General features: G+C 40.3%; 1 protein-coding gene across 1 annotated transcript in view; it reads right to left on the bottom strand.

Annotated features, from left to right (window-relative positions):
• CFTR (CF transmembrane conductance regulator) overlaps positions 1-21,199 on the bottom strand; it is a 145,848-nt gene that overhangs the window by 100,610 nt on the left and 24,039 nt on the right. The window contains exon 3 of the mRNA XM_061640065.1: positions 12,040-12,148. Coding sequence (XP_061496049.1) covers positions 12,040-12,148 — 109 coding nt within the window. The remainder of the gene's footprint in view (positions 1-12,039; positions 12,149-21,199) is intronic.

Genomic DNA, 21,199 nt, shown 5'->3' with positions numbered 1-21,199 from the left:
CTCCCCTTCCCCGGTAAGTCAGGGGTGGAGTGCAGTAACTCGGGATCCTGCTCGTTCCTGCCTTTGGCTTGTAAGCTGTTGGTTGTCCTTTCCCCTGTTGCTGGAATTGTTGGATGCTGTTTGCTCTCCATCTGCTTTTAAGAAATAAATCAAGGCTTTAAGGGGGAAGCTCAGTGGTAGAGCAATCTGCCTTGCACGCCGAAGGTTCCAGGTTCAATTCCCAGCATCACCAGGCATGGCAGGAGGAGACTGCCTGTCTGAAATGCCGGAGAGCTACCGCCGGCCAGTGCAGACCATACTGAGCTAGATGGGCCAAAATTCTGGCCTAGCTATAAGGCAGCTTTCTGTGTTCCTATTTAAGTCAGCCCTTTAATCCAGGACATTGAGGACTGGAATCTTGCTTTGTAGCTCAGTTGGGTGGAGCATCTGCCTCGCATGCAGAAGGTCTCAGGTTCAGGCCCCAACATCTCCAGAACTGACACAGGAGCAGCAAGTCTCTGCCAGACTGCCACTTATTAGAAGCAACACCTTTACCTAGAACAGGCTGTAGAGACGGAAGGTGCATATATGGACACCATGTCATTTCTCTCCCTGTGCTAGATTTGAGAGGGACTTTATTCCGATAAACTTTTGCAAACTGCTCTGAGAGCCTTTGGGGCTATAAAGCAGGACATAAGAATTATACATAAGCGCCCTTGAGAGGTGAAAAGGGGCAGGCAGCGATACCATATCGGGCAGCCTACAAGCAAGGCAAAGGACTTCCCTCCCCTTCTAGTCTTTTCCACAGCATCTGGGTCTGAGAACATAGGATGAAGGAACGGGAAAGGGGAAAAATTCTTCTAAATAAATCGTATTCACCGGCCCTTTTCTCGCCTAATTTAATTTCATTTAATTACGTTGTCCGTCCTGGCCGCACATGCCCAAATCCTATTTCCTCCCAAAGTGCTGCACCCTCATCCCCCTTCGTATATTTTATTGTAAGTAAGCCAAAGTAACTGTAAATGAAATAATCGCATATTCTTCCCATGCCTCCATCCTACTCCTCTCCGTTGTCCCCCTGGGTCTGTCTTAGATTGTCAGTCTGCCCTTTGAGGTTTGGACCTGTTATCTCTGTTCTTTGTACATGCATATATATTTTGTTGACTCTACTTCTGTCCATGTGGAAGGAGTGGTACTTCCGTTGCCCACCCATGAGGGCCCCTGAACTCTTCTGTGTGGAAAATACAGGCGTGGAGTACTTCTACATGCCCACCACAAGCAAGACTGTTTTGCTTTGGGGAAGGTGAACAGAGCTTTTGGACCTTTAACAGCTGCAGTGACAGGCAGTCATTCAATGGGTGAAGATTTTGTGCAATTTCTATGCTGGGTGAAAGCTTGACCTGTTGAATATATATAAATATATATAGAGAGAGAGAAAGAATGGGGGGGTCAACTATGCTTTTGCCCTGGGCCCCGCACATGCTAAGGGCAGGCCTGGGCTCAACCATATGTTCAGAACATTTACCATCTGCAAGGGCTTCCAGACAGTTTGGTTTCGGATCGGGGACTGCAATTTACAGCTTGGTTTTGGCATGCTATGTGGCAACTCCTGCAAAGTAAGCTGAGACTGTCATCATCTCATCACCTGCAAATGGACAGACTGAGAGAGTTAATGCCACTTTGGAGCAGTATCTCCACTGTTATGTCAATTACCAGCAAGACAACTGGATGTCCTTCCTGCCACCACTCAGCAGACACCCTTCTTTGCTAACCTGGAATACCACCCTCGAGGCTTCACCACCCCTAACGTCAATCCAGCCATTCTGGTGGCTGAGGACTTTGTACAGGAGCTTCAGCCTATGCGCAGTTGTTGAAGGAACAATTGGAGAGGGCAAAGACTGACTACAAGAGAGTAGCCAATCAACATCTACAGGTGGGGCCCGAAATGCGTGTGGGAGATAAGGTGTGGCTATCCACTCACTATTTGCCAATTCGGGCAAGATATCATAAATTGGAAGCCAGAAAGTTGGGTGCCTTCAAAGTTGAAGCCCAGATCAATCCAGTGGCTTTTCGGCTGAGATTGCCTCCCTCCCTCAAGATTCACCTGGTATTTCATCGCTCTTTGCTTACTCTGGAGCAGCCCCCCGACCCCCACAGGATACAAGAGGTGCCACCACCTCCTATACATGCCGATGGACAAGAGGAGTATGAGGTGGAACAGATTTTGGACTTTTGAAAATGTCGAGAGTGGCTGCAATACTTGATCCATTGGAAGGGATATGATCAGGCTGAGCGTTCTTGGGAGTCAGCTACCGACATCCACGCACCGGATCCAGTGAGAGTTCCACAAAGCCTATCCAGACAAGCCCAAGCCCATAGGGTGGGGGGTAAAGAAGCATGGAGGGGGGGATGATATTGTGTCCCAGTCGAAGGCAGAGTTAGATCAGGGAGGAGAGTCAGTTGAGGACAAGGCTCCTTGGGGAGCTGAAGGAAGGGAAATGAGTGGGGAGGGTTCTGGCAGCCCCCAAACTTCCCTGCCTGGCACTTCCACTGAGGAAGCTCCTGCCCCACCTGCGAGACTAACGCCCAAGCAGTTGGGAAGCAACTCTCCACCCGCGCCATCTATTCCCAGGCAGGAATCCCTGCTAGGCACTTCAAACGCTTCCCAGCCAATCAGCATCACACTTCCAGAGACCAGGCTGTCACCTAGCAAAGCCCCACTGCCAGATGGGTTGTCGGAGACTCGCCGTCCCGCATCCCGCACGAGGAGATGCAAGAAGAGAGACTTCCAGAGGGTGGAACTCAGGCGGAGCTGCTGTTTATGACCTTCCCTACTTAAGCCAGTGTCTCCCAAGGCACAAGTGCTGAGTCAACTTTCCTCAAACGCTGCAGAGATTGTTTAGCTAGGTTAGGGAAAGTAGTTAGTCAGAGTTGACAGGTATATGAAGCTCACCGCTTTGGATGTATCTATAACTTTAACAAAAAGAGAAAAAGACATCACCTCGCCTCAGTGTGAATCTGCCACCTCTGGGCAGGACAGCAGCTGGTATGGGAATGCAGATTGGGACCACAGTTGCAGTCAAAGGGTTAAAGATCCCTGCCACCCACATCAGGGTCCCAGTGTGGGGCAGGGCTTCCATGCCTTCAATTTCCTTTTTAAAAAGCTATGCACACAACTGCTGTTTGCATGGATGATGTCTCATCTAATTAGGCCCTGAAAGTTAAATAGTAATCATGAACACTTAATTTATTAGAGTTTTGCCACAATAGCAAAGTTGGAAACTTTTGAAGGACAAATTCTCCCCGTTTGTTCATGTAAACAAAAATGGATTTCTAATGAGACTGTGGTTCCTCACTTTTGAAAGTAGGATATCAAATTGGTTAGATGAGATTATTTTATCACAGATTAATCAATCCCAAATAATTATCATCCCTGAATCCTTACTGACAATCAGTGCTAGTGATTAAATTACTACCCCACATATAAATGTTAATTGGAAGAGTGGGGAAATTCCACCCTTTAACCATCCTTTTATCATTCTTATAATAAGGAAGTTAAGGGATATAAAAACCTAATCCTCCTGGAGTGAATTTGATGTTCCCTTGGGGAAATGCTGGGCATTTTATATGGAATAATCATATAGTGTGTGATTTACCATGATACTGGACCACTGGTGAGAGCGATCTGTCATTTTCTTTTAATAAGAAAGAACTACTATCCTCAAGATAAGCACTTTATTTTCCTAATGGTGTAATTAAGCTGGTCAGACATTGCTTTTTTCATTGCAGTGGAGGAATTTTGTCTCTCCAAAGATAAATGAAGGAACTGAACGAAAATGGAACACTGGCAATATTATGAGGAGGTCTGCTCTGGTTTTTGCTTGGGCAAAAGAAAAGGCCAGTTAAGGTGTGCCTGCAGTTGTGGAATGAAATCCTCAATTTAACCAACTTTACAACTGATCTCAGAGAAATGATAAAATCCAAATGATTAAAAGGCAATCCTAATATGCTAATAATTTAAGGTGCTCGCATCCTATCACATTCTAAAAGGCTAAATGGATACATTATAACAGATCCTGACAATAATGTCTCATTTTGTAATGAGGAAAGAAAGTATGAGTTGAGTGTCACTAAAAAAAACATTGTGTGTTAATCTCAGGGTTTCTAGCATCATTTGCTAAAATGAACTTCTCCACCTTCTAAAACTGTACAGACCTCTTTCCATTCACAATTAAAAATTTTGTCCAGAACAGCTATTATAATAATTTCATATGCGTCTTTCACCTGACCTCACTAATTGCTTTGCACCTTGGACAGCTCCTTGAAAGTTCGGACTAAAACCTGGAGTGGATTCACTGTCCCACTGCCATCTGAGCCACAGTCTCTACTGGCAGCAGTGCTTCCTCCTGCTGTAGGAAGTCTTGGTGAAGACTGGAAAGGCAGCAAGAAGAAACTCAGGACTAATCTGATTTCCCTCCCTCCTCTCAGCAGCTTGCTTATTGAATGATTGATTGATTGATTGATTGCATTTATATACCGCCTCATAGCCGAAGCTCTCTGGGCGGTTTACAGTCTTGGATCCCTGGGTGCTTTAAGCTGAACATCAATTGGGGAAGACTTTCCTCTTTCAAGCCTTTTAAGTTGAGACCTATCCCAGTCTGCATCTGTGTCAGAATTGTTTAATATTTTTTTTTAATAATGTTTTTAACCCTTTTTTAAGGTTGTTTTTTTAAATTGTTTTAATGCTGTTTTGTTGTATTAATGTATTTTAAGATCTGTTTTTATGAAGTTTTAAAGTTTTTTGGTGCTTTGTTTGCTGCCCTGGGCTCCTGCTGGGAGGAAGGGCGGGATACAAATTAAATAAATAAATAACTAATAATAAATAAGGCTGAGAATTAACACCCTCCCCTCAGAGCACTAAGAAGCCCCCAACATTTGATGTTATAATTACAGGTCTTGTGCAAAGCTTCTCATGGGAGGAGCCAACTGAAATAGGGATGTGGCAGCAATAAAGGCCACTGACTGAAACCTCATCACACACATGACAAACCACCCCACCTCCCATCCACAAAGTATGCTAGGCAGCTTTCACCTCAGCAGTGACTGCAGAAGTATAGCAGATTATTTTTATTTATTGGATTTTTCACAGAGAAGATACGAAGAAAGAGTACAGGCTGGCATTTTGATGATGACTATGTCACGTGGATACTGCAAAAACCTTTGGGACATGAGCAGCACGAAGTCCACAATAAATTGCCACATGGAAGCAAACTTTATCAGCTTATTCCCATTGATGTCAATAGTATTAAGCTAATTTAAAATCCACAGAAGTTAGGAACTGTCCAATTGTCTCTTGTGATAAAGACATACTTGCTTTCTCCAAGAGCATATGGAACCAGAGGCTGGGCTCATCAGTCTGTTATCAGAAAACCAGTTCTCATTACATGTGTTTGGGAAGCAAGATGGTATATGGCTTTCATCTGGGCATGATGTGCCAGCATATCATTTGCATAGGGTTTACACAGCAAAATCCAACTCATGGGGGCCTGGAGGGTTCAGAGGTGGAAACTGATGGATGGGGTGTGGAAAGGAATGATTTTGCACCCCACTGCAAGAAGGCAGAAGTTTGGAATGATATTCTAAATTAGCCCATACTCTTCCTCTAAAGCATCTAGAAACAGAAATCTGATGTTAGGAGGATAGTTGGTTTTGCCCGCTGATGATGATTTTACAGTATTTTAAGTGAGCTGTTGATTACACTGTCTAAAACTTTTGTTATTTATGTTGTCATGGGAAAGCCCTATACAGCTTGGGACCAGGATACCTGAAAGCCTGTCTTACTCCTTATATACCCAGTCAGTCACTGTGCTCTGCAGGTGAGGGCCTCCTGCAGATACCCTCTTATCAGGAGGTCCGTTCCACACAGCATAGGAAGCAAATCTTTAGTGTAGTGGCACCGACCCTTTGGAATTCCCTCCCCTTAAATATTAGACAGGTGCCATCTCTGTTATATTTTCGGTGCCTACTGAAGACCTTCCTCTTTCAATAAGCCTTTTAAGTACAGCAGAGACCTTATCCCAGTCTGCATCTGTGTAAGAATTGCTTTTTAATATGTTTTTAAAGCTTTTTTAAAAAGATGTTTTTAAAGCTTTTTTAAAAAAAAGATGTTTTGTTTTAATAAGTTTTTAAGGATGTTTTGTTGTAATGCATTTTGAAGTCTGTTTTTATGATGTTTTAAAGTGCTTTGGTTTGCCACCCTGGGCTCCTACTGGGAGGAAGGGCAGGATATAAATCTAATAAATAAATAAATAAAATTGGGATTTCTGTTTTTCTTTTAACACAGTAGATATAAAACCTACAAGGTTTTCTAGAAAGGTTTGACAACAGGATTTGCAATGGACAGCAATTAATGTTAAAGGCTCAGAGAGAACATGGGGCCATGTCACTACACTTCATACATTATGGAACAGGCAGAGCTCATTGGGACACTATTGTGTAGCAGTACTGAGATGTTGTGAAATACAAATTATTAAATTATTACAAATGTGTATGCAGTCTTGCCTCTTGGCTCTATTTCACTCTTCTCTCTATCAGGCCTCTGCTTCTCTCTCAACCAAGACTGTGTCAGTCATTTGCAAAATAAGTAAGTCACAAAACGTGTACAAATACACTATTTTCTATTAATGTCCAGAATAAAGAAAGAGAGGATAGAGGTAAACAAGGACTTAAAGGAAACGATTTTCTAATTTAAAAGGAGAAGTAACAGTTCCAATAGTGAACCATAGTAATTTAAAAAAATCAAACTGTCAGTCTCCCATCCCCCAAGTATAGCTTAAAGCAATACTTGCTTGGGAGTTTCTCATGCTTCTCATTGGACGTATTTGTGCTAAAACATGAAGTGTGGGGAACAACACGCACACACACACACACAGTACCAATGAAAACCTTCCCACCGTCTTTACTGCATTCTCAACTGCCTCTCCATCTGCAATAAGCAATGGGTGCTTTATCAAGACAGTCTATGTAGCTTGTGGGATTCTGAAGCACTGAACAAATTGCTCGGCAACTGGTAGTAATCAGTTCTTGTCCTCACTCAGACCAAAAGGAAGCAAGTCAAAAGTGTATATGAAGCTATGAGTCTCATAGGTCCATAGTACGCTTTAAAGGCTGTGCAAAATGGAGTCTATGGAAACACTAAACTTAAAGAAAACATGCTGAAAGAGAGGAAGATAAGATGTGTTCATCCCTCCTGACAACCCCACCAATTTGAAAACCCTTGATAAAAAGGGGGTTATGAGTTTCCTTGAGACCTATCAGGTCGTGAGTGTACTTTTGTCTTCCGTCCTTTAAATGACCTGAGGCCAGCAGGATGAATCAATTTCTCATTATTTTGGGTAATCACTTCATAACAGGCCAGTTGATGGAGTTGCTATTCATGCAGTGTTTTCAGAAATGGTCTAAAACTAACACACTGAATTATATAGCCTCTATTTTAAGTACTCACATCATTTTACATTATCACATATAATTTCACAAAAAAGATAAACATAACAGACTTGTGTTTCACCAACACAGCAGTGTTTTTAGTACACAAAGAGCAATATTTAGAAAAGAACAATTAAAAAGAGACTTGGACAGGTGTGTTGAGTCCATACACTTTGAGGACCAAGCACCAAAACAAAATAATAATGAAAGCTGTTTTGCATTTTTATATAGGTATATGTAAGAATCAAGGACAAGAGTAACACAGTATTTCATATATCTTGAGATTCAAGAAATTTCTGCTGTGCTCTGGTATTTACAAATTATACCAATTTGTGCAGCACTGGGAATGGTACTGTTTGCTACTGTTTGTTATGTATGCCATATAGAGATAGCAAGTATGTTTTCAGATTATTGTATCAAAGTGATTTATAGCACTTACAGGAATATACAAGCAAAAACTACAGGTAATAGATCACTTTACTTGCTGACCCTAAAATGGACCAAATTTTGTTTTGCTTCCAAACAGATATATCTCCAGGTACATGTACAACAAACATCTTATATTGTGGTAAGAAGAATCTCCATAGTGTGATAATGTCAGCAGGCAAACTTGTGACAGATCAGGCTGGAATACAGCTCTCTAGATGACTATGCCACTTGTCAGAACCAACAGCTGCTACAGTCAGATGGAAGTTTCCACCAGGTGTATGTAGGCCTTCTTTGTGAAGCAACAGAGTCTGTACTTAAAAAGTATATTGCAATTTATAACACACTCCCCTGAAAACCATTATAGAGGCATGTGGTATTGTTTGTTCATTTAAACCAGTTCAGAACCTCCCCCAAGAGCCTCACTATCTGGCCATTGGGATTCTCCCCAGGCAACACAACTTCCCAAGCCACATCCCTCACCATCCTGGCTGGAATGTTCTTGAAATCTGATAATGCTTCATGCTTGCCTGGATGGAGGATAGAGAGTTATGTGTGACTGTGAAGAAACAAGCCTATTTACCGTACAGAGATAAAATTCATATGTATTGCTCTACCCACTTTTGCCTCTGGCCCCACCCACCAATGGCATGTGGCCCTCGAAAGGTTGCTCAGAAAGTGGCCTGGCAAGCCAGCCAGAATTATATGGACAGTTGGAATATTATATGGACTATCAGAATGCCATTTGCTGAGATCAACAGAACAATCATATGGACATTATTGGAATTTTGATGACAGACATATGGCATGGAGCTCAGAGCAATGTTATGGAAGGTGTACCAGGAAAGTCAACAGAAACAATTATGGTGGAAGGTCAGGGGAAAAGAAGTAATCCACACTCAAAAGGCTTATGGTCCCCGCTGTTGTTCCACATACCGCTATGGTCTGTACTTCCTGAGTGATATATATAATCACCAGCAATATTATAGAACAAGTGTTACCTTCCTTGTTAACAAGTTGGTCACAAGGGGGGGGATTATGTAAGAGAGTTGAACCCGGTTATTCTTAATCACACTAATGTCTGGTTAGATTTGATCAAGGGATTCTAGGTAAAAATGGCTAAGTGTTTGCTTGCAAGAGAAAAAGCTGAATTTTACCAAAGTGCTGCTTCTAGGCTTAAGAACACCAAATACCCAAAATGAACTAGACAGGTGGCAACATTCTGGTATGGTGCATGGAAGAACATAGGCTAGCAGCAAGGAATATGCTAACCACAAGAACAGAGAAGGAGGGTTTTATACTGACCACAAAAATAGGGAGCACACACACACATAGGTATGATCTCAGGGGGAGGTCAAGGTGACCAATAAGATATCTAGAAGTTCACCTCATTGGTGAGGCTATAGTGGGTTTGGAAAAGGCAACTGGGAAGGATATTTAATTAAGGGCAGGGTAAATGATGGGGGTCTTCTCTTCAGAATCTGAGATCCCACCTCCACGGGTGTAAAATGTCTTCCCATAGGGTTCTGTCATTAAGACGCTCTGGACTGTGTGAGTATGTATATTGATCTAGTGCTGGTAATCTTTCAGCCTATTAATTATGAATTAAGGACAATTGTTATGTTATGTTGTTGTTACAGTTTATTTCTATGCTGCCTTTTGGACAAAAAGGCCCTCAAGGAGGCTAACAAAAAATAAACACAAATAAAAAATACACATCAGAAAAGAACAATACAGTTTACAAAAAATTAAATAAAAATTATTATTGTTAAAAAAGCAACAGCAACATATTTCAATAACAATACAGTAACAAATGTCATATTGTCTCAGACGCAATGCTTCTTAATGGAGTTAGTTTGTATGTTCAGCTCCAAGTCAATTCTTTTTATAATAATTTTTTTAATCAATTTCTAGGGTGCAATTTTTTTTAAAAATGGCTGGCCCACTCTCATGAACCTAGACTGATAGCTGAAGGACTATCTGCAGTCAGATTTTATAATTTTAGAAAAATTAGACCTAAAAATAATTCCTTCACCCAGGTTGAAAAAGATTTTGCATCCCTGATTTAAATGTAGCCCCATTATTTTTGTGACGAATAATGCTGCTTAGAAGACCCTGGTGGTATGTACTAACAAGATAACTAATGAAATAAATCACAGCAAACTAGAAAAATATTTTACCCAGGAAAAACAGTATGAACTTTAAAAGGACTAAATGGTCAAAGAAAGGGAGCAGGAACTAAAATTTCTTTCCGTGCCTCTGAATCAAATGGCAGGAAACTTCCACTAATTTCAAAACCAGGCGCGAGGGGCATGAAACTCCAGTTTCCGGCATAAAAGTATCCAGTATGGTAGCATGTTGCACAATGCTGATTCACATATTTTGCTTTATTTGATATACCATGACTTCTTAACAGAGCTTGGAAAAGTTACTTTTTTGAACTACAACTCCCATCAGCCCCAGCCAACATGGCCACTGGATTGGGCTGATGAGAGTTGTAGTTCAAAAAAGTAACTTTTCCAAGCTCTGCTTCTTAAGTAAATAAGAATGTTGCTAGTAAATACTTAATGACTACAATCACATTTTTATGGCCCTAACATAGATTTTTCCATTTAAAATTAAATTTCATCCTGAATGTATGAAATCTCTATATCCAATTACTGATAATCTGCCATGGCATTCTCAAGTTTGAAAATTTCCAAATCTCTAATGCCAAGTTTTATAGAGTACTAGAGTAGGTTTTATTCTGGGGGAAACTCCAGAAGAGAAGCATGAAGAAAATGAAGAGTTCCTCTGTTTCTTTATCAGTCCAGAAATAAAGGTCCAGATCCTCTACCTTCTCCTTACATGAAGTGCAGGGGAAGATCACGTCTTCCCTCTCTGCCTACCGGGTGCATTGGTCCTGACTGTGATACCTCCAAATGTCCATATATCAGCATAAGGTTTGAATAAGTTCAACATATCTAACCCCAATATGCATAAGCCTAAATCACACCCTTGATTCCCAGATATTGGCAGTGTGATGGTAGATTCACCTGTATTATTTGGACTCCATGAAATGGATTTTAAGGATGTGTGTACTATTGAATTTTATGCCCCACCACCACCACACATCCAGATATCCAGTGGTCTCAGAGATAAGACAAAGGTATACTGGGTGGAATTGGAATATATTTCCTTGCTACAAAGAGGACAGGCCAATCCAATCAAGGCCCAAAACTAAAGTTCCATTCAAATCAATGTTTTTTTAAATATTGAAATAACAGATGCAATCCAAAGAAGATAAATCATATTTAAATTCCATGGGTGGTATCCAACAAAGTACTTCCACTAGCACAAGAATTATTTCTTGTGCAATGGAACTTCCCCTCCCTCTCCTCTCCCCGCACCCTCCCCAAATGTGTTCCAGAGTGTTGGGGACACCTCAGAACATATGTAGAGGGTGCATGGGAAGAGGAGAGAGAGGGGAAGTTCTGCTCTGCAACCAAAGATCCTTGCAGTAGCAGAACTAAGTTGCTGGATACTTTGTTGGATATTGCTTAGTATAATCATGTGTTTTGGGATAGTGTTAATCTTCCATTTACTTATTTATATGGGAGGGGGCAGTGCAATTGTTCCTTAATGGAAGACCTGGAGCATAGCTAGAAGTTCTAGTGATTATAATGAATCTTTGAATCTCACCCATTATGTCTGAAATTATACTCTAATGGCCATGGTGTGCAATGTGCTATTGGGTTTAGAGATACAGTTGAGGTGGCTATAAAGCACTTGCTACTATCTTAATAATGATTATTTTCTTATTCTATAAGAGTTTGAACTTTCTGATTTGGCTTCTTCGGTGAGAAGGGTGAATAATTTTATGATTAAAATTATTTCCTATGCCTACTGTGAATACAGTGGTTAGCAGCAATTTTGTTGAAATGTGTATTATTTAAGAAATGCATATTAATACATAGGCATGTTTTAACAGGATAATATACAGATTAAAGTGTTTCATTGAAACTGACTCCATTTTAATCAACTATGATTCCTGTAGGATTAAAAAGATGAAATTGAAGGCAATATTACCTCACTGTTTAGAACTTCAAAGGCACAGGATAAGATGATGTAACATAGCAAGAGGTAAAGTGAAATAAGAGAAATTCTTACCCCTAAATATAGTATTAGTCCATAGAACATAACTTTCCAGAAAAAACATCTTCTAAGAGCATTGATGAGTCTGGGTTTTTTCTTTGAAGCCAACTCTCTGTCCCATTCTCTGGTGGGGGAAAAATACCATTAAGTTGTGTGGCAAAATACATGGTCTGTGGCTCTAGCATAGTTTAGTTTACTCAAGTATATCCAAGGAGATTTAGCTAAGGTGACTAATGAAATGAAGGCTTTGCAAAAGCCCCAAAGATCTGATCCTCAATGACTTGATAGCTCTATAAAAGTTCAAGTGTAGTTCAGCCACATATTTGGCAGATTTAAATACCTAGCTGTACATCATTCTGCAAGGAATTAATTCATTAAAAAGGTCACACTGTATGTTTTAAAGAAACCTGTTGTACTTCTTAAAACCAATAAACAAATAATAGACAAATAAAGCTTTTGGATCTCCTCCAGTCCCTAGAAGGAAAACACAAAGACAAACTATTCTAAAGTATTCTATTTTGTGACTTTTTCAATGTGCTGAATATAAAGCATGTCAGCAACCACTGAACAGACCTTTTAATAGTATAATTTAACAACTCAGTAGTCACAGGAAATGACAAACCAGATTTAGCATATACATATAAAAAACTATATCTAGCAATTTTATAATATATTCTAAAGCATACTATTTCATTACGTGGCATATTTTTAAAAAATGGTGCACGGTATAAACAATAGCTTTTGGCTGTAAAACTGATCACACAGAGGATCATCTCACTGAAATAAATGAGAGTTACATATTTCATTCTGCTGTATGAGACACGTTTACTAAGTTTTGTCCAGTATAAGCACAATTTGAGATCCAACAGCACCTTTTGAGATTAAACAACTCAACTACAACTTCAATTTTTACTTTAAGAAAAAATCAGCTGCACGCAATCATCTAGCTTAGCACCTAGGTGCCAACATTCCCATACTCCCTAGACCTGTCCCCATAACTCCAGCCTGTACTTTCACAATACTGGTTTATGCATAGCAACATATTTCGCTCCCCCTCTTCTTTCACCCCCCGTCATAGAAACTCTTGGGCCTATGAAACCACACTTCTTCTCCTACTCCTGTTATGATGTCCCTGGCTACCATCCTCAACCTTTTAAAAACTGTTGCTGTCTCCTTTTCCTACTCCTTTCCTTACTAGTTAGGCAGACAATTGAGGACATATGCATGTATGTCCATGGCCAGTTATTTTTGTCATGGTATAAAGAACAGTGTAATAGAAAGGAAACCTTTTAGAAGTTAATTTCTCTTCTGTTACAAGACAAAAGATAAAGCTAGAACTGCACGTAATATAAATGATTATTTTTGAGATAATATCCTATTTTCATTTTCAAATCTTGATTAGGGACACAATACCAAACAGTGCATCTCATAAATATAAGGTATATTAGAAGTTAGAAAACAATTAATAAAAACAGATTGGTGGTTTAGACAGCAATCCTGCAGTACAGATCATGAACTGGTAATATCAAAAATCAGAGTAAAGCTAAAGACGAACAACAAAGCAATCATAATGCGAAAATACAATTTAAATAGCACCCCAGAAGAATATATAGATCAAATAAGGAATGGATTTGAGGCTTTAAACTTAGTTGATAGAGAACCAGAAGAACTATGGATTGAAGTCAGAGGGAAGAATGCAAAAAAAAAAAACTCCTCCAGTTAAAAATAGAGAAAGACTTCAATGGATGACAGAAGAAACTCTTAAAATGGTTAAAGAGAGAAGGAAAGGAAAAGGAGAAGGAGATAGAAACATGGTCAGAACCCTAAATGTAATAATACAGCGACTAGTACGTAGGGACAAAGAGATCTATTACAATAGTTATTGTACAGAATAGAAGAGGACAACAAAAAGGGTAGAACAAGAGCCCTATTCTAAAAGATTAGAGAAATTAAAAGGAAATTTAAAACAAGAGTAAGGGTGTTGAATAATCAACAGGGGAACACACTGACTGACCGAGATAAAATAAAAGGAAGATGGAAGCAATATACTGAAGAACTATATAAAAGAGATGCAAGGATGTCAGATTCATTCATGGAGGAACCATATGATGAAGAACCAGAAATTTGAGAATGTGAGGTGAAAGCTGCTCTTAAAATACTTGGAAGAAACAAATCACCAGGAACAGATGGCATACCAATAGAGTTGCTACATGTTACTGAGACTGAATCTGTCCAAATTTTGAAAATAAAACAATGGCCCACAGACTGGGAGAGTTCAACATACATCCCAATTCCAAAGAAAGGGGATCCCAGGGAATGCAGTAATTATCGAACTATTGCCTTAATATCCCATGCAAGTAAAGTAATGCTCAAGATTCTACAACAAAGGCTCTTACCATATATGGAGCGAGAAACACCAGATGTCCAAGCTGGATTTAGAAAGGAAAGAGGCACCAGAGATCATATCACAAACATACGTTGGATAATGTAATGGACCAAGGAATTTCAGAAGAAAATCACCCTGTGCTTTATAGATTACAGCAAAGCCTTTGACTGTGTAGATCATTAAAAACTATGGAATGCTTTAAAAGAAATGAGGGTGCCACAGCATCTGATTGTCCTAATGCGCAATTTATACTCTGGACAAGAGGCTACTGTAAGGACAATATATGGAGAAACCAATTGGTTTTCAATCAGAAAGGGTGTGAGACGGGGTGTATTTTATCACCCTATTTGTTTAATCTATATGCTGAACACATCATACAGAAAGCAGGATTGGACCAAGATGAAGGAGGTGTGAAAATTGGAGGGAGAAATATCAATAATTTAAGATATACAGACAATACAAAACTACTAGCAGAAACCAGTAATGATTTGAAATGAATGCTGATGAAAGTTAAAGAGGAAAGCACAAAAGCAGGACTACAGCTGAACGTCAAAAAGACTGAAGTAATGACAACAGAAGATTTATGTAACTTTAAAGTTGACAATGAGGACACAGAACTTGTCAAGGATTATCAGTACCTTGTCACAGTCATTAACCAAAATGGAGACAATTGTCAAGAAATCAGAAGAAGGCTAGGACTGGGTAGGGCAGCTATGAGAGAACTAGAAAAGGTCCTCAAATGCAAAGATGTATCACTGAACACTAAAGTCAGGATAATTCAGACCATGGTATTCCCAATTTCTGTCTATGGATGTGAAAGTTGGACAGTGAAAAAAGCAGATAAGAGAAAAATCAACTCATTTGAAATGTGGTGTTGGAGGAGAGCTTTGCAGATACCATGGACTGCAAAAAAGACAAATAATTGGGTGTGAGAACAAATTAAACCAGAATTATCACTAGAAGTCAAAATGATGAAACTGAGGTTATCATACTTTGGACACATAATGAGAAGACATGATTCACTAGAAAAGCCAATAATGCTGGGAAAAACAGAAGGGACTAGAAAAAGAGGAAGACCAAACAAGAGATGGATTGATTCCATAAAGGAAGCCACAGGCTTGAACTTACAAGATTTGAACAGGGTGGTTTATAACAGATGCTATTGGAGGTCTCCGATTCATAGGGTTGCCATAAGTCATAATTGACTTGAAGGCACATAACAACAACATATGTTTATTTATATGCCGCTATTGTGGCCTAAAAAGGGGCCCCAAACCAGCTTACAATAAACATAGTTTAAATATAACAAAATAAGTAATATTCAATAAAACCAAGAAAAGAATAAAACAGCCACAAATTCTCTGATTCATAGGGTTGCCGTAAGTCGAAATCGACTTGAAGGCACATAGCAACAACAATAGAGCAATCCTAAAGGGGGTGGCTCTGAACTGGCAGACAAGTATTCTGTTGGCAGAGAGTGTCATCTGCCCCCGAGGCCATGGTTATGCCAATGGAAAGCTCTATTAGACTTGGTAGGCCCCAAAATGGGGCATTTTGGGGGTGGAGCTAAACTTTCCTCATTCCCTTGAGAGGCGCCAGGATTGGCCTGTTCAACTACATCATCCTGGAGCTGGCATAATTCATACACACACACACACACACACACACACACACACACAACTAATGGAGGGTTGTTTTAAAATATAGAACTTCAGGGTGACAAAGAAGAAATAAAATGTACCCCTATCCTCACCTCCCGTCTTGGAAAGCATGAACCAAAAGGGCTCTTGAAGTGGCAGATCATCTACCAGTTCACTTCTCTACCCCGCTGGGAATGCTTTGCCCCAAATCATATAAAGTTCACTTATATAACCCATTATTATTTGCAAGAACAAATGGAATGTAATAAATACTTATGAGACTGAAAGATCACTATCACATATGAAACAGATATTTTGAATCAGAAACCAAATTGGATAAATTGTTGACCAATTATCTAAAAAACAAAAGCAAAATCCTCCCAGTGAAGATATCACTAAAGGAATTTGTTAACAAAACATATAACATTATTCTGTTAATTATAACAATGATATAAAACTGATAATACTCAGTCTGAGAGCTTTTTCTTTCTTAAATAATTTGATTTGCATTATTTAATTTTTTTTTAAATTCCTAAGATTTCATTAGAAGACAAGCTACAATAAATGATGCCTAATTCTTTCCAGGAAGTAGTAGATCAATCTGATTTATTGATTTTTTTCAGTGCCTTAAAAAAAGCACAAGGGTCAGATAGTTTTATGACTGAAATTTGTCACATTTGCGGGGCATTCTTTGGCACCAATTCTGGCAGATTTCACTGTATGGAAAACAAAATGATTCCCAAATCTTGAAATTAAGCCAATGTCATTTTGATGATGAAAGATCTGGCTGAAGTGGAATCCTATTGTTCCATATATATCTTCATTGAATAACATATTATTTAGCAGCTGCTAAAGTTTTTAATTGGGTAGAATGATCTTTTGTGATTATATGTGGAAACATTCAATATAGGGAGAGAGTTTAGTGTATGAATTCAGTTAATATATTTGCCATGACACCAGTCCAGAGCAGTTGCTAGGACCCAGTTCCATCATGAACAAGACAATCAGTTCAAGTCACAGGAGTGCTGAACCAAGACCTGGGCCCCAGTACTGAACTTTACCTAGAAGCTGTCAGTCAAGCTATCTTGTGCCAGAATCCCCCAAACTGGGACCCCCTGAGACAGATTCTAATGAGGAATCAAATCCCTTTAAACCAAAAGCCTCATGCTTCCCAGTGCCTGCTCACCAGGACATGAAATGCATAATGGAGGAGTTGACTGAGAGGTAATAGACTGCTTGGTTACAGGCCTCACGATTATCCCTCTGAGATTGTCCACTTTCCATTGAGTACAGGACCTTGTCAAAACAAATTGTGTACTTGGAGCTATCTAAGATACTATGAATCCAGTCTGACCCTATATCCCATCCATCCCCAGCTAGCAATGCAATCCATATCCCCTTTGTGCTGAGCTTGGAGAGGGGTTGTATTGGGTGGAGGGACAGTACTACTGGCCTCCACTAGGGTCTGCCTGCAAAGTAATGATAGTGTCATTTTGCTGGTAAGGAGCACCCCCTTCCGTCCACTGAACACGCAAGCAGAAGTGCCAACGGTGGATTTCCCATTTTCATCAGCCAGCATAAAACCTTGAAACAGGGTATTCCAGATGCAAGAAGGAGTTGAGCCAGTCCAGGATCTATTGAATCTCAGCCTGGCCCCACTGCCACCACGTGACATATCAGGCCCAATCCAAGCCTGATTGTTGCACTAGCTCCAGGCTGGTGCAGCAATCTTCCTGCCCACTCACTTTCCACCTTGGCCAGTATGCACAGCTGAGCTACAGATGTGGCAATGGTCCCACACTCCATTAAGTCTTGCCAGACAGTGGCTGAGGTTAGGATTGCTCCCTAAGGCACCCTTTGGGACACTGCTTATAGTCAGGACAGTATAATATTCAGCCTCCATAGAAAAAGTAATGATCATCTCAGAAGTGGCTCATCCCTGTTTCACTATCCTGAGGTAAAAGCCCTTAACTGTCCATAGTTACCTTTTTATTATTTAATTGATTTTTTTGTGGGGGGAAGTTTCAAGTGATCCAACCAGGTACCTGGGTATAAGCTGAATTATTGTAAAAAAGACAGGAGCAGCTCAACAGGAGCAGCTGCAGCAGCACCTCTGAGCCAGGCTGGATCTCAGAGGAACAACGGAGGAAGAGGAGGCTTCCTTGCATGATGTGCTCTGCTGCAGGGCAAGTGCCAGGAGCAGCAAGAGTTTACTTAGAGGCCTATGGTGATGGTTGCCCACACACCCTGGAATGAAGACTTTGACACAAGAAAGTTGGAGTAAATGGCCCCAACTTTATTAAGAGAACAGAAGGATCTGCAGCAGAGAACTAAACACCTGCAGGCTGAATTTCAGCAGGAGCAAGGAAATGCAAAATACCTGCTTTCATGTTTCGGCAACACCACCCCAGCTTGAACCCAAACCCCATCTTTATAACAGGGAGAGGTTCTCATCACCACCCACAACAAAGAAGTCATGTTTTGTTCAGCAGGTCTCTGGATGTTTTGGACTTTCATTCCCATCAGGTTCCAGCCAGCAAGTCATCTGGAGGGTACCAGGTTGGAGAAAGGCTGGAGTAGACAATACCTTTTTCCCCCTGTCATGTTCTTTAGACTGTGAGCCCGTGGGCAGGGCGTGTCTTGTTTGTTGTTTTTATTAATATTTGTAAGCCACTCTGGGAGCTTTTTTGGCTGAAGAGTGGAGTAGGAATGGCTTTAAATAAATAAATAAACTAGTGGGACACAGCTGCGATACTAGCCTCCCACCAACGGCATCACTGCAGCTTACAAGGGCAAGGTGGTGGCAAATCTGGGGCTATATGGGTGCACTGGTAGGATCACCTACCGGTATTCTGTACAACTTCAACCTTGCTGCTACCTCACCCCCTCCCCAGTAAGTAGCGGCAATTATACTGTTGAGAGGCTATTGCTGTGGCACCGCCCCATCAGGAGAGCCACTCCTGTACAAAGAATGAAGAGGAATTTAGAAAAATTCAGTCAGTTAAAACTTTCTTGGTTTTCTAATATTGTTTTGATTAAGGTAGCTATTTTATCCTCCCAGATGTTTTCATTCATTGCTCTCTAACTGCTGGTTGATTATCAAAATTGAATAAAAATGGGAACAAAGTGTTTGAGTGACTTTGGATTGGTTGGAAAGCATCATAGTGTAAAATGATTCACTATGCAGAAGCTCATTTTTGAAGAGGGGTTTGCATAGAGTATTATTTTGCCTATAGTACAGTAATACATTATGAAACTGCACAAATCTATTAGCTTAAAGTATGAATCTCTCAGGAAAATTGATGTTTGTTTTTTATTGGAACAAGCTGTATTTCCAATACATTTAGAAGCTTTAATTTGGGTTGGTGCAACAAATGAGTCCAAAGTTAGCACCAAAACAGATATTAACTTCTTGGAATAAATACTGAAATGAACTGAATCCAAATATATCTCCGCTAGCACAAATTATTAAAGAGTTTTCAGTGTGACACAGAAAATGTCCTGGTAACTTTTCTTAGTAAGAAATATAAAATATGTTGGAAAAGGGCAATAGCTCAGTGATAGAACATCTGCCTTGCATGCAGAAGATCCATGGTTCAATATTTAGCATCTCCAGGTAGGGCTAGGAACAGCCCCTGTCTGAAACCCCAGAAAACTCATTGCCAGTCAGTGTAGGCAATATTGAGAGAAATGGACCAATGGTGTGACTCTGTATAAGGCAGATTCCTGTTTTTCTATGTGTTTAGATTTCAAGAGTTTTTTGAGAAATTGCATACAAATGTGCCTTCCTGGTAAGAATATTTTCAAGTTACAGACATTTAACACTCCAAAAACCAAAAAGGAGGCCGTTTAAGAACACTACTACAATGTAAGACGTTATTAGAGAAAAGACAAAGGCAGTGGTGTAGTTGTCCAGGGTCTCAGGGGGTCTTACACCCCTTACTTTTTTTGAAGCAGGGTCCCAGCAGGATCCCCATGTCTCCAGCATCCTATGGGCCAATCAGCATGAAAGAGAAGTGTGTTAGCCACTGAGAAGAGTCTTATAACATGCTTCCTTGTCCTTTCCTGCTGATTGCAGCCAATCAAAGTGAAAGGAAGTGAGTTAGCCACTAAGACTCTTTTCAGTAGCTTTCTTGCTCATTGACTCCTAGGGATGTCTGTTGTTGTGGGAGAAGTCATTAACCAAGTATCTCATTCTCAATTCAGCAGCAAAAAAAAAAAAAAAGAGGGAGGAGTGAGGCTGTGACTATCATGAAGGGACCCTGCACTTCTGAATTTCCCACTACACTACAGGACAAAGGAGGCTTTTTTTAAACAGTGATATATAGGATGATAGCTAATTTTAAAATTAGTATAGCACAATGGGGAGGAAAGCCTGGCTAGGAGTCCAGAGTCTGTGAGTTCAAATCCCCGTTCATGTCTCCTGGGTGTCAAGAGCCAGCTAAAGTTCACCCCCACAGTGAGTGGCTCAGGGGTTACATGCCCTGCCACCTGTGCAGCCGTGGGCAAGCTGCATAGTCCCAAGGAGCCCAGTTGCCCCCCAGCTGGCAGTTGTGGACAAGGAAGGGGCTGGCTTGTGCAGCTGTGGCAAGGTGAGCAGGCCCTAGCCAGCTGGGGAGGACTAGCCTCAGAAGGAGGCAATGGTAAACCCCCTCTGAAGACCGCTTACCATGAACACCCTATTCATAGGGTAGCCATAAGTGAAAATAGACTTGAAGACAGTCCATTTCAATATAAAGCTGTAGAGGCAAGAGCCTTAGCTATTTATATATCAGAGAACCTGGGTAACACTTTTATCATTCAGCCTTATGATTTTCATTATGTTCTTTTACAAAAGCCCAATATAAATTGGCGTTTCCGTGGTACATGACAAATAGCCTGTTAAATAGTTTCCCGATCCAAATAAGTTTTTTCAACTCTCATGTCGTTAAGACTTCATTGGGGATTAAGGTGGTTTTGATAGCACAGGCTTAATTTTGTTAAAGAACTAATGTTGTAATCCTAAATACAGTTACTGAGTGTACGGCTCTGAGCAAAGTAGAACTTATTTATGAGTAAACATTTATAGGATTGCATTGAACTATATCCCTACAATCTAAAGCCTAGATGGAGAGTGCACCAGCTCAGATCTATTGGGATTATTACACAT

The sequence above is a fragment of the Rhineura floridana genome, chromosome 8 (assembly GCF_030035675.1).
Source record: "Rhineura floridana isolate rRhiFlo1 chromosome 8, rRhiFlo1.hap2, whole genome shotgun sequence".
NCBI classification, from domain to species: domain Eukaryota; kingdom Metazoa; phylum Chordata; class Lepidosauria; order Squamata; family Rhineuridae; genus Rhineura; species Rhineura floridana.
Note: the sequence above shows the minus strand (reverse complement) of the source record. Positions and strands in the feature narration are given on the sequence as shown.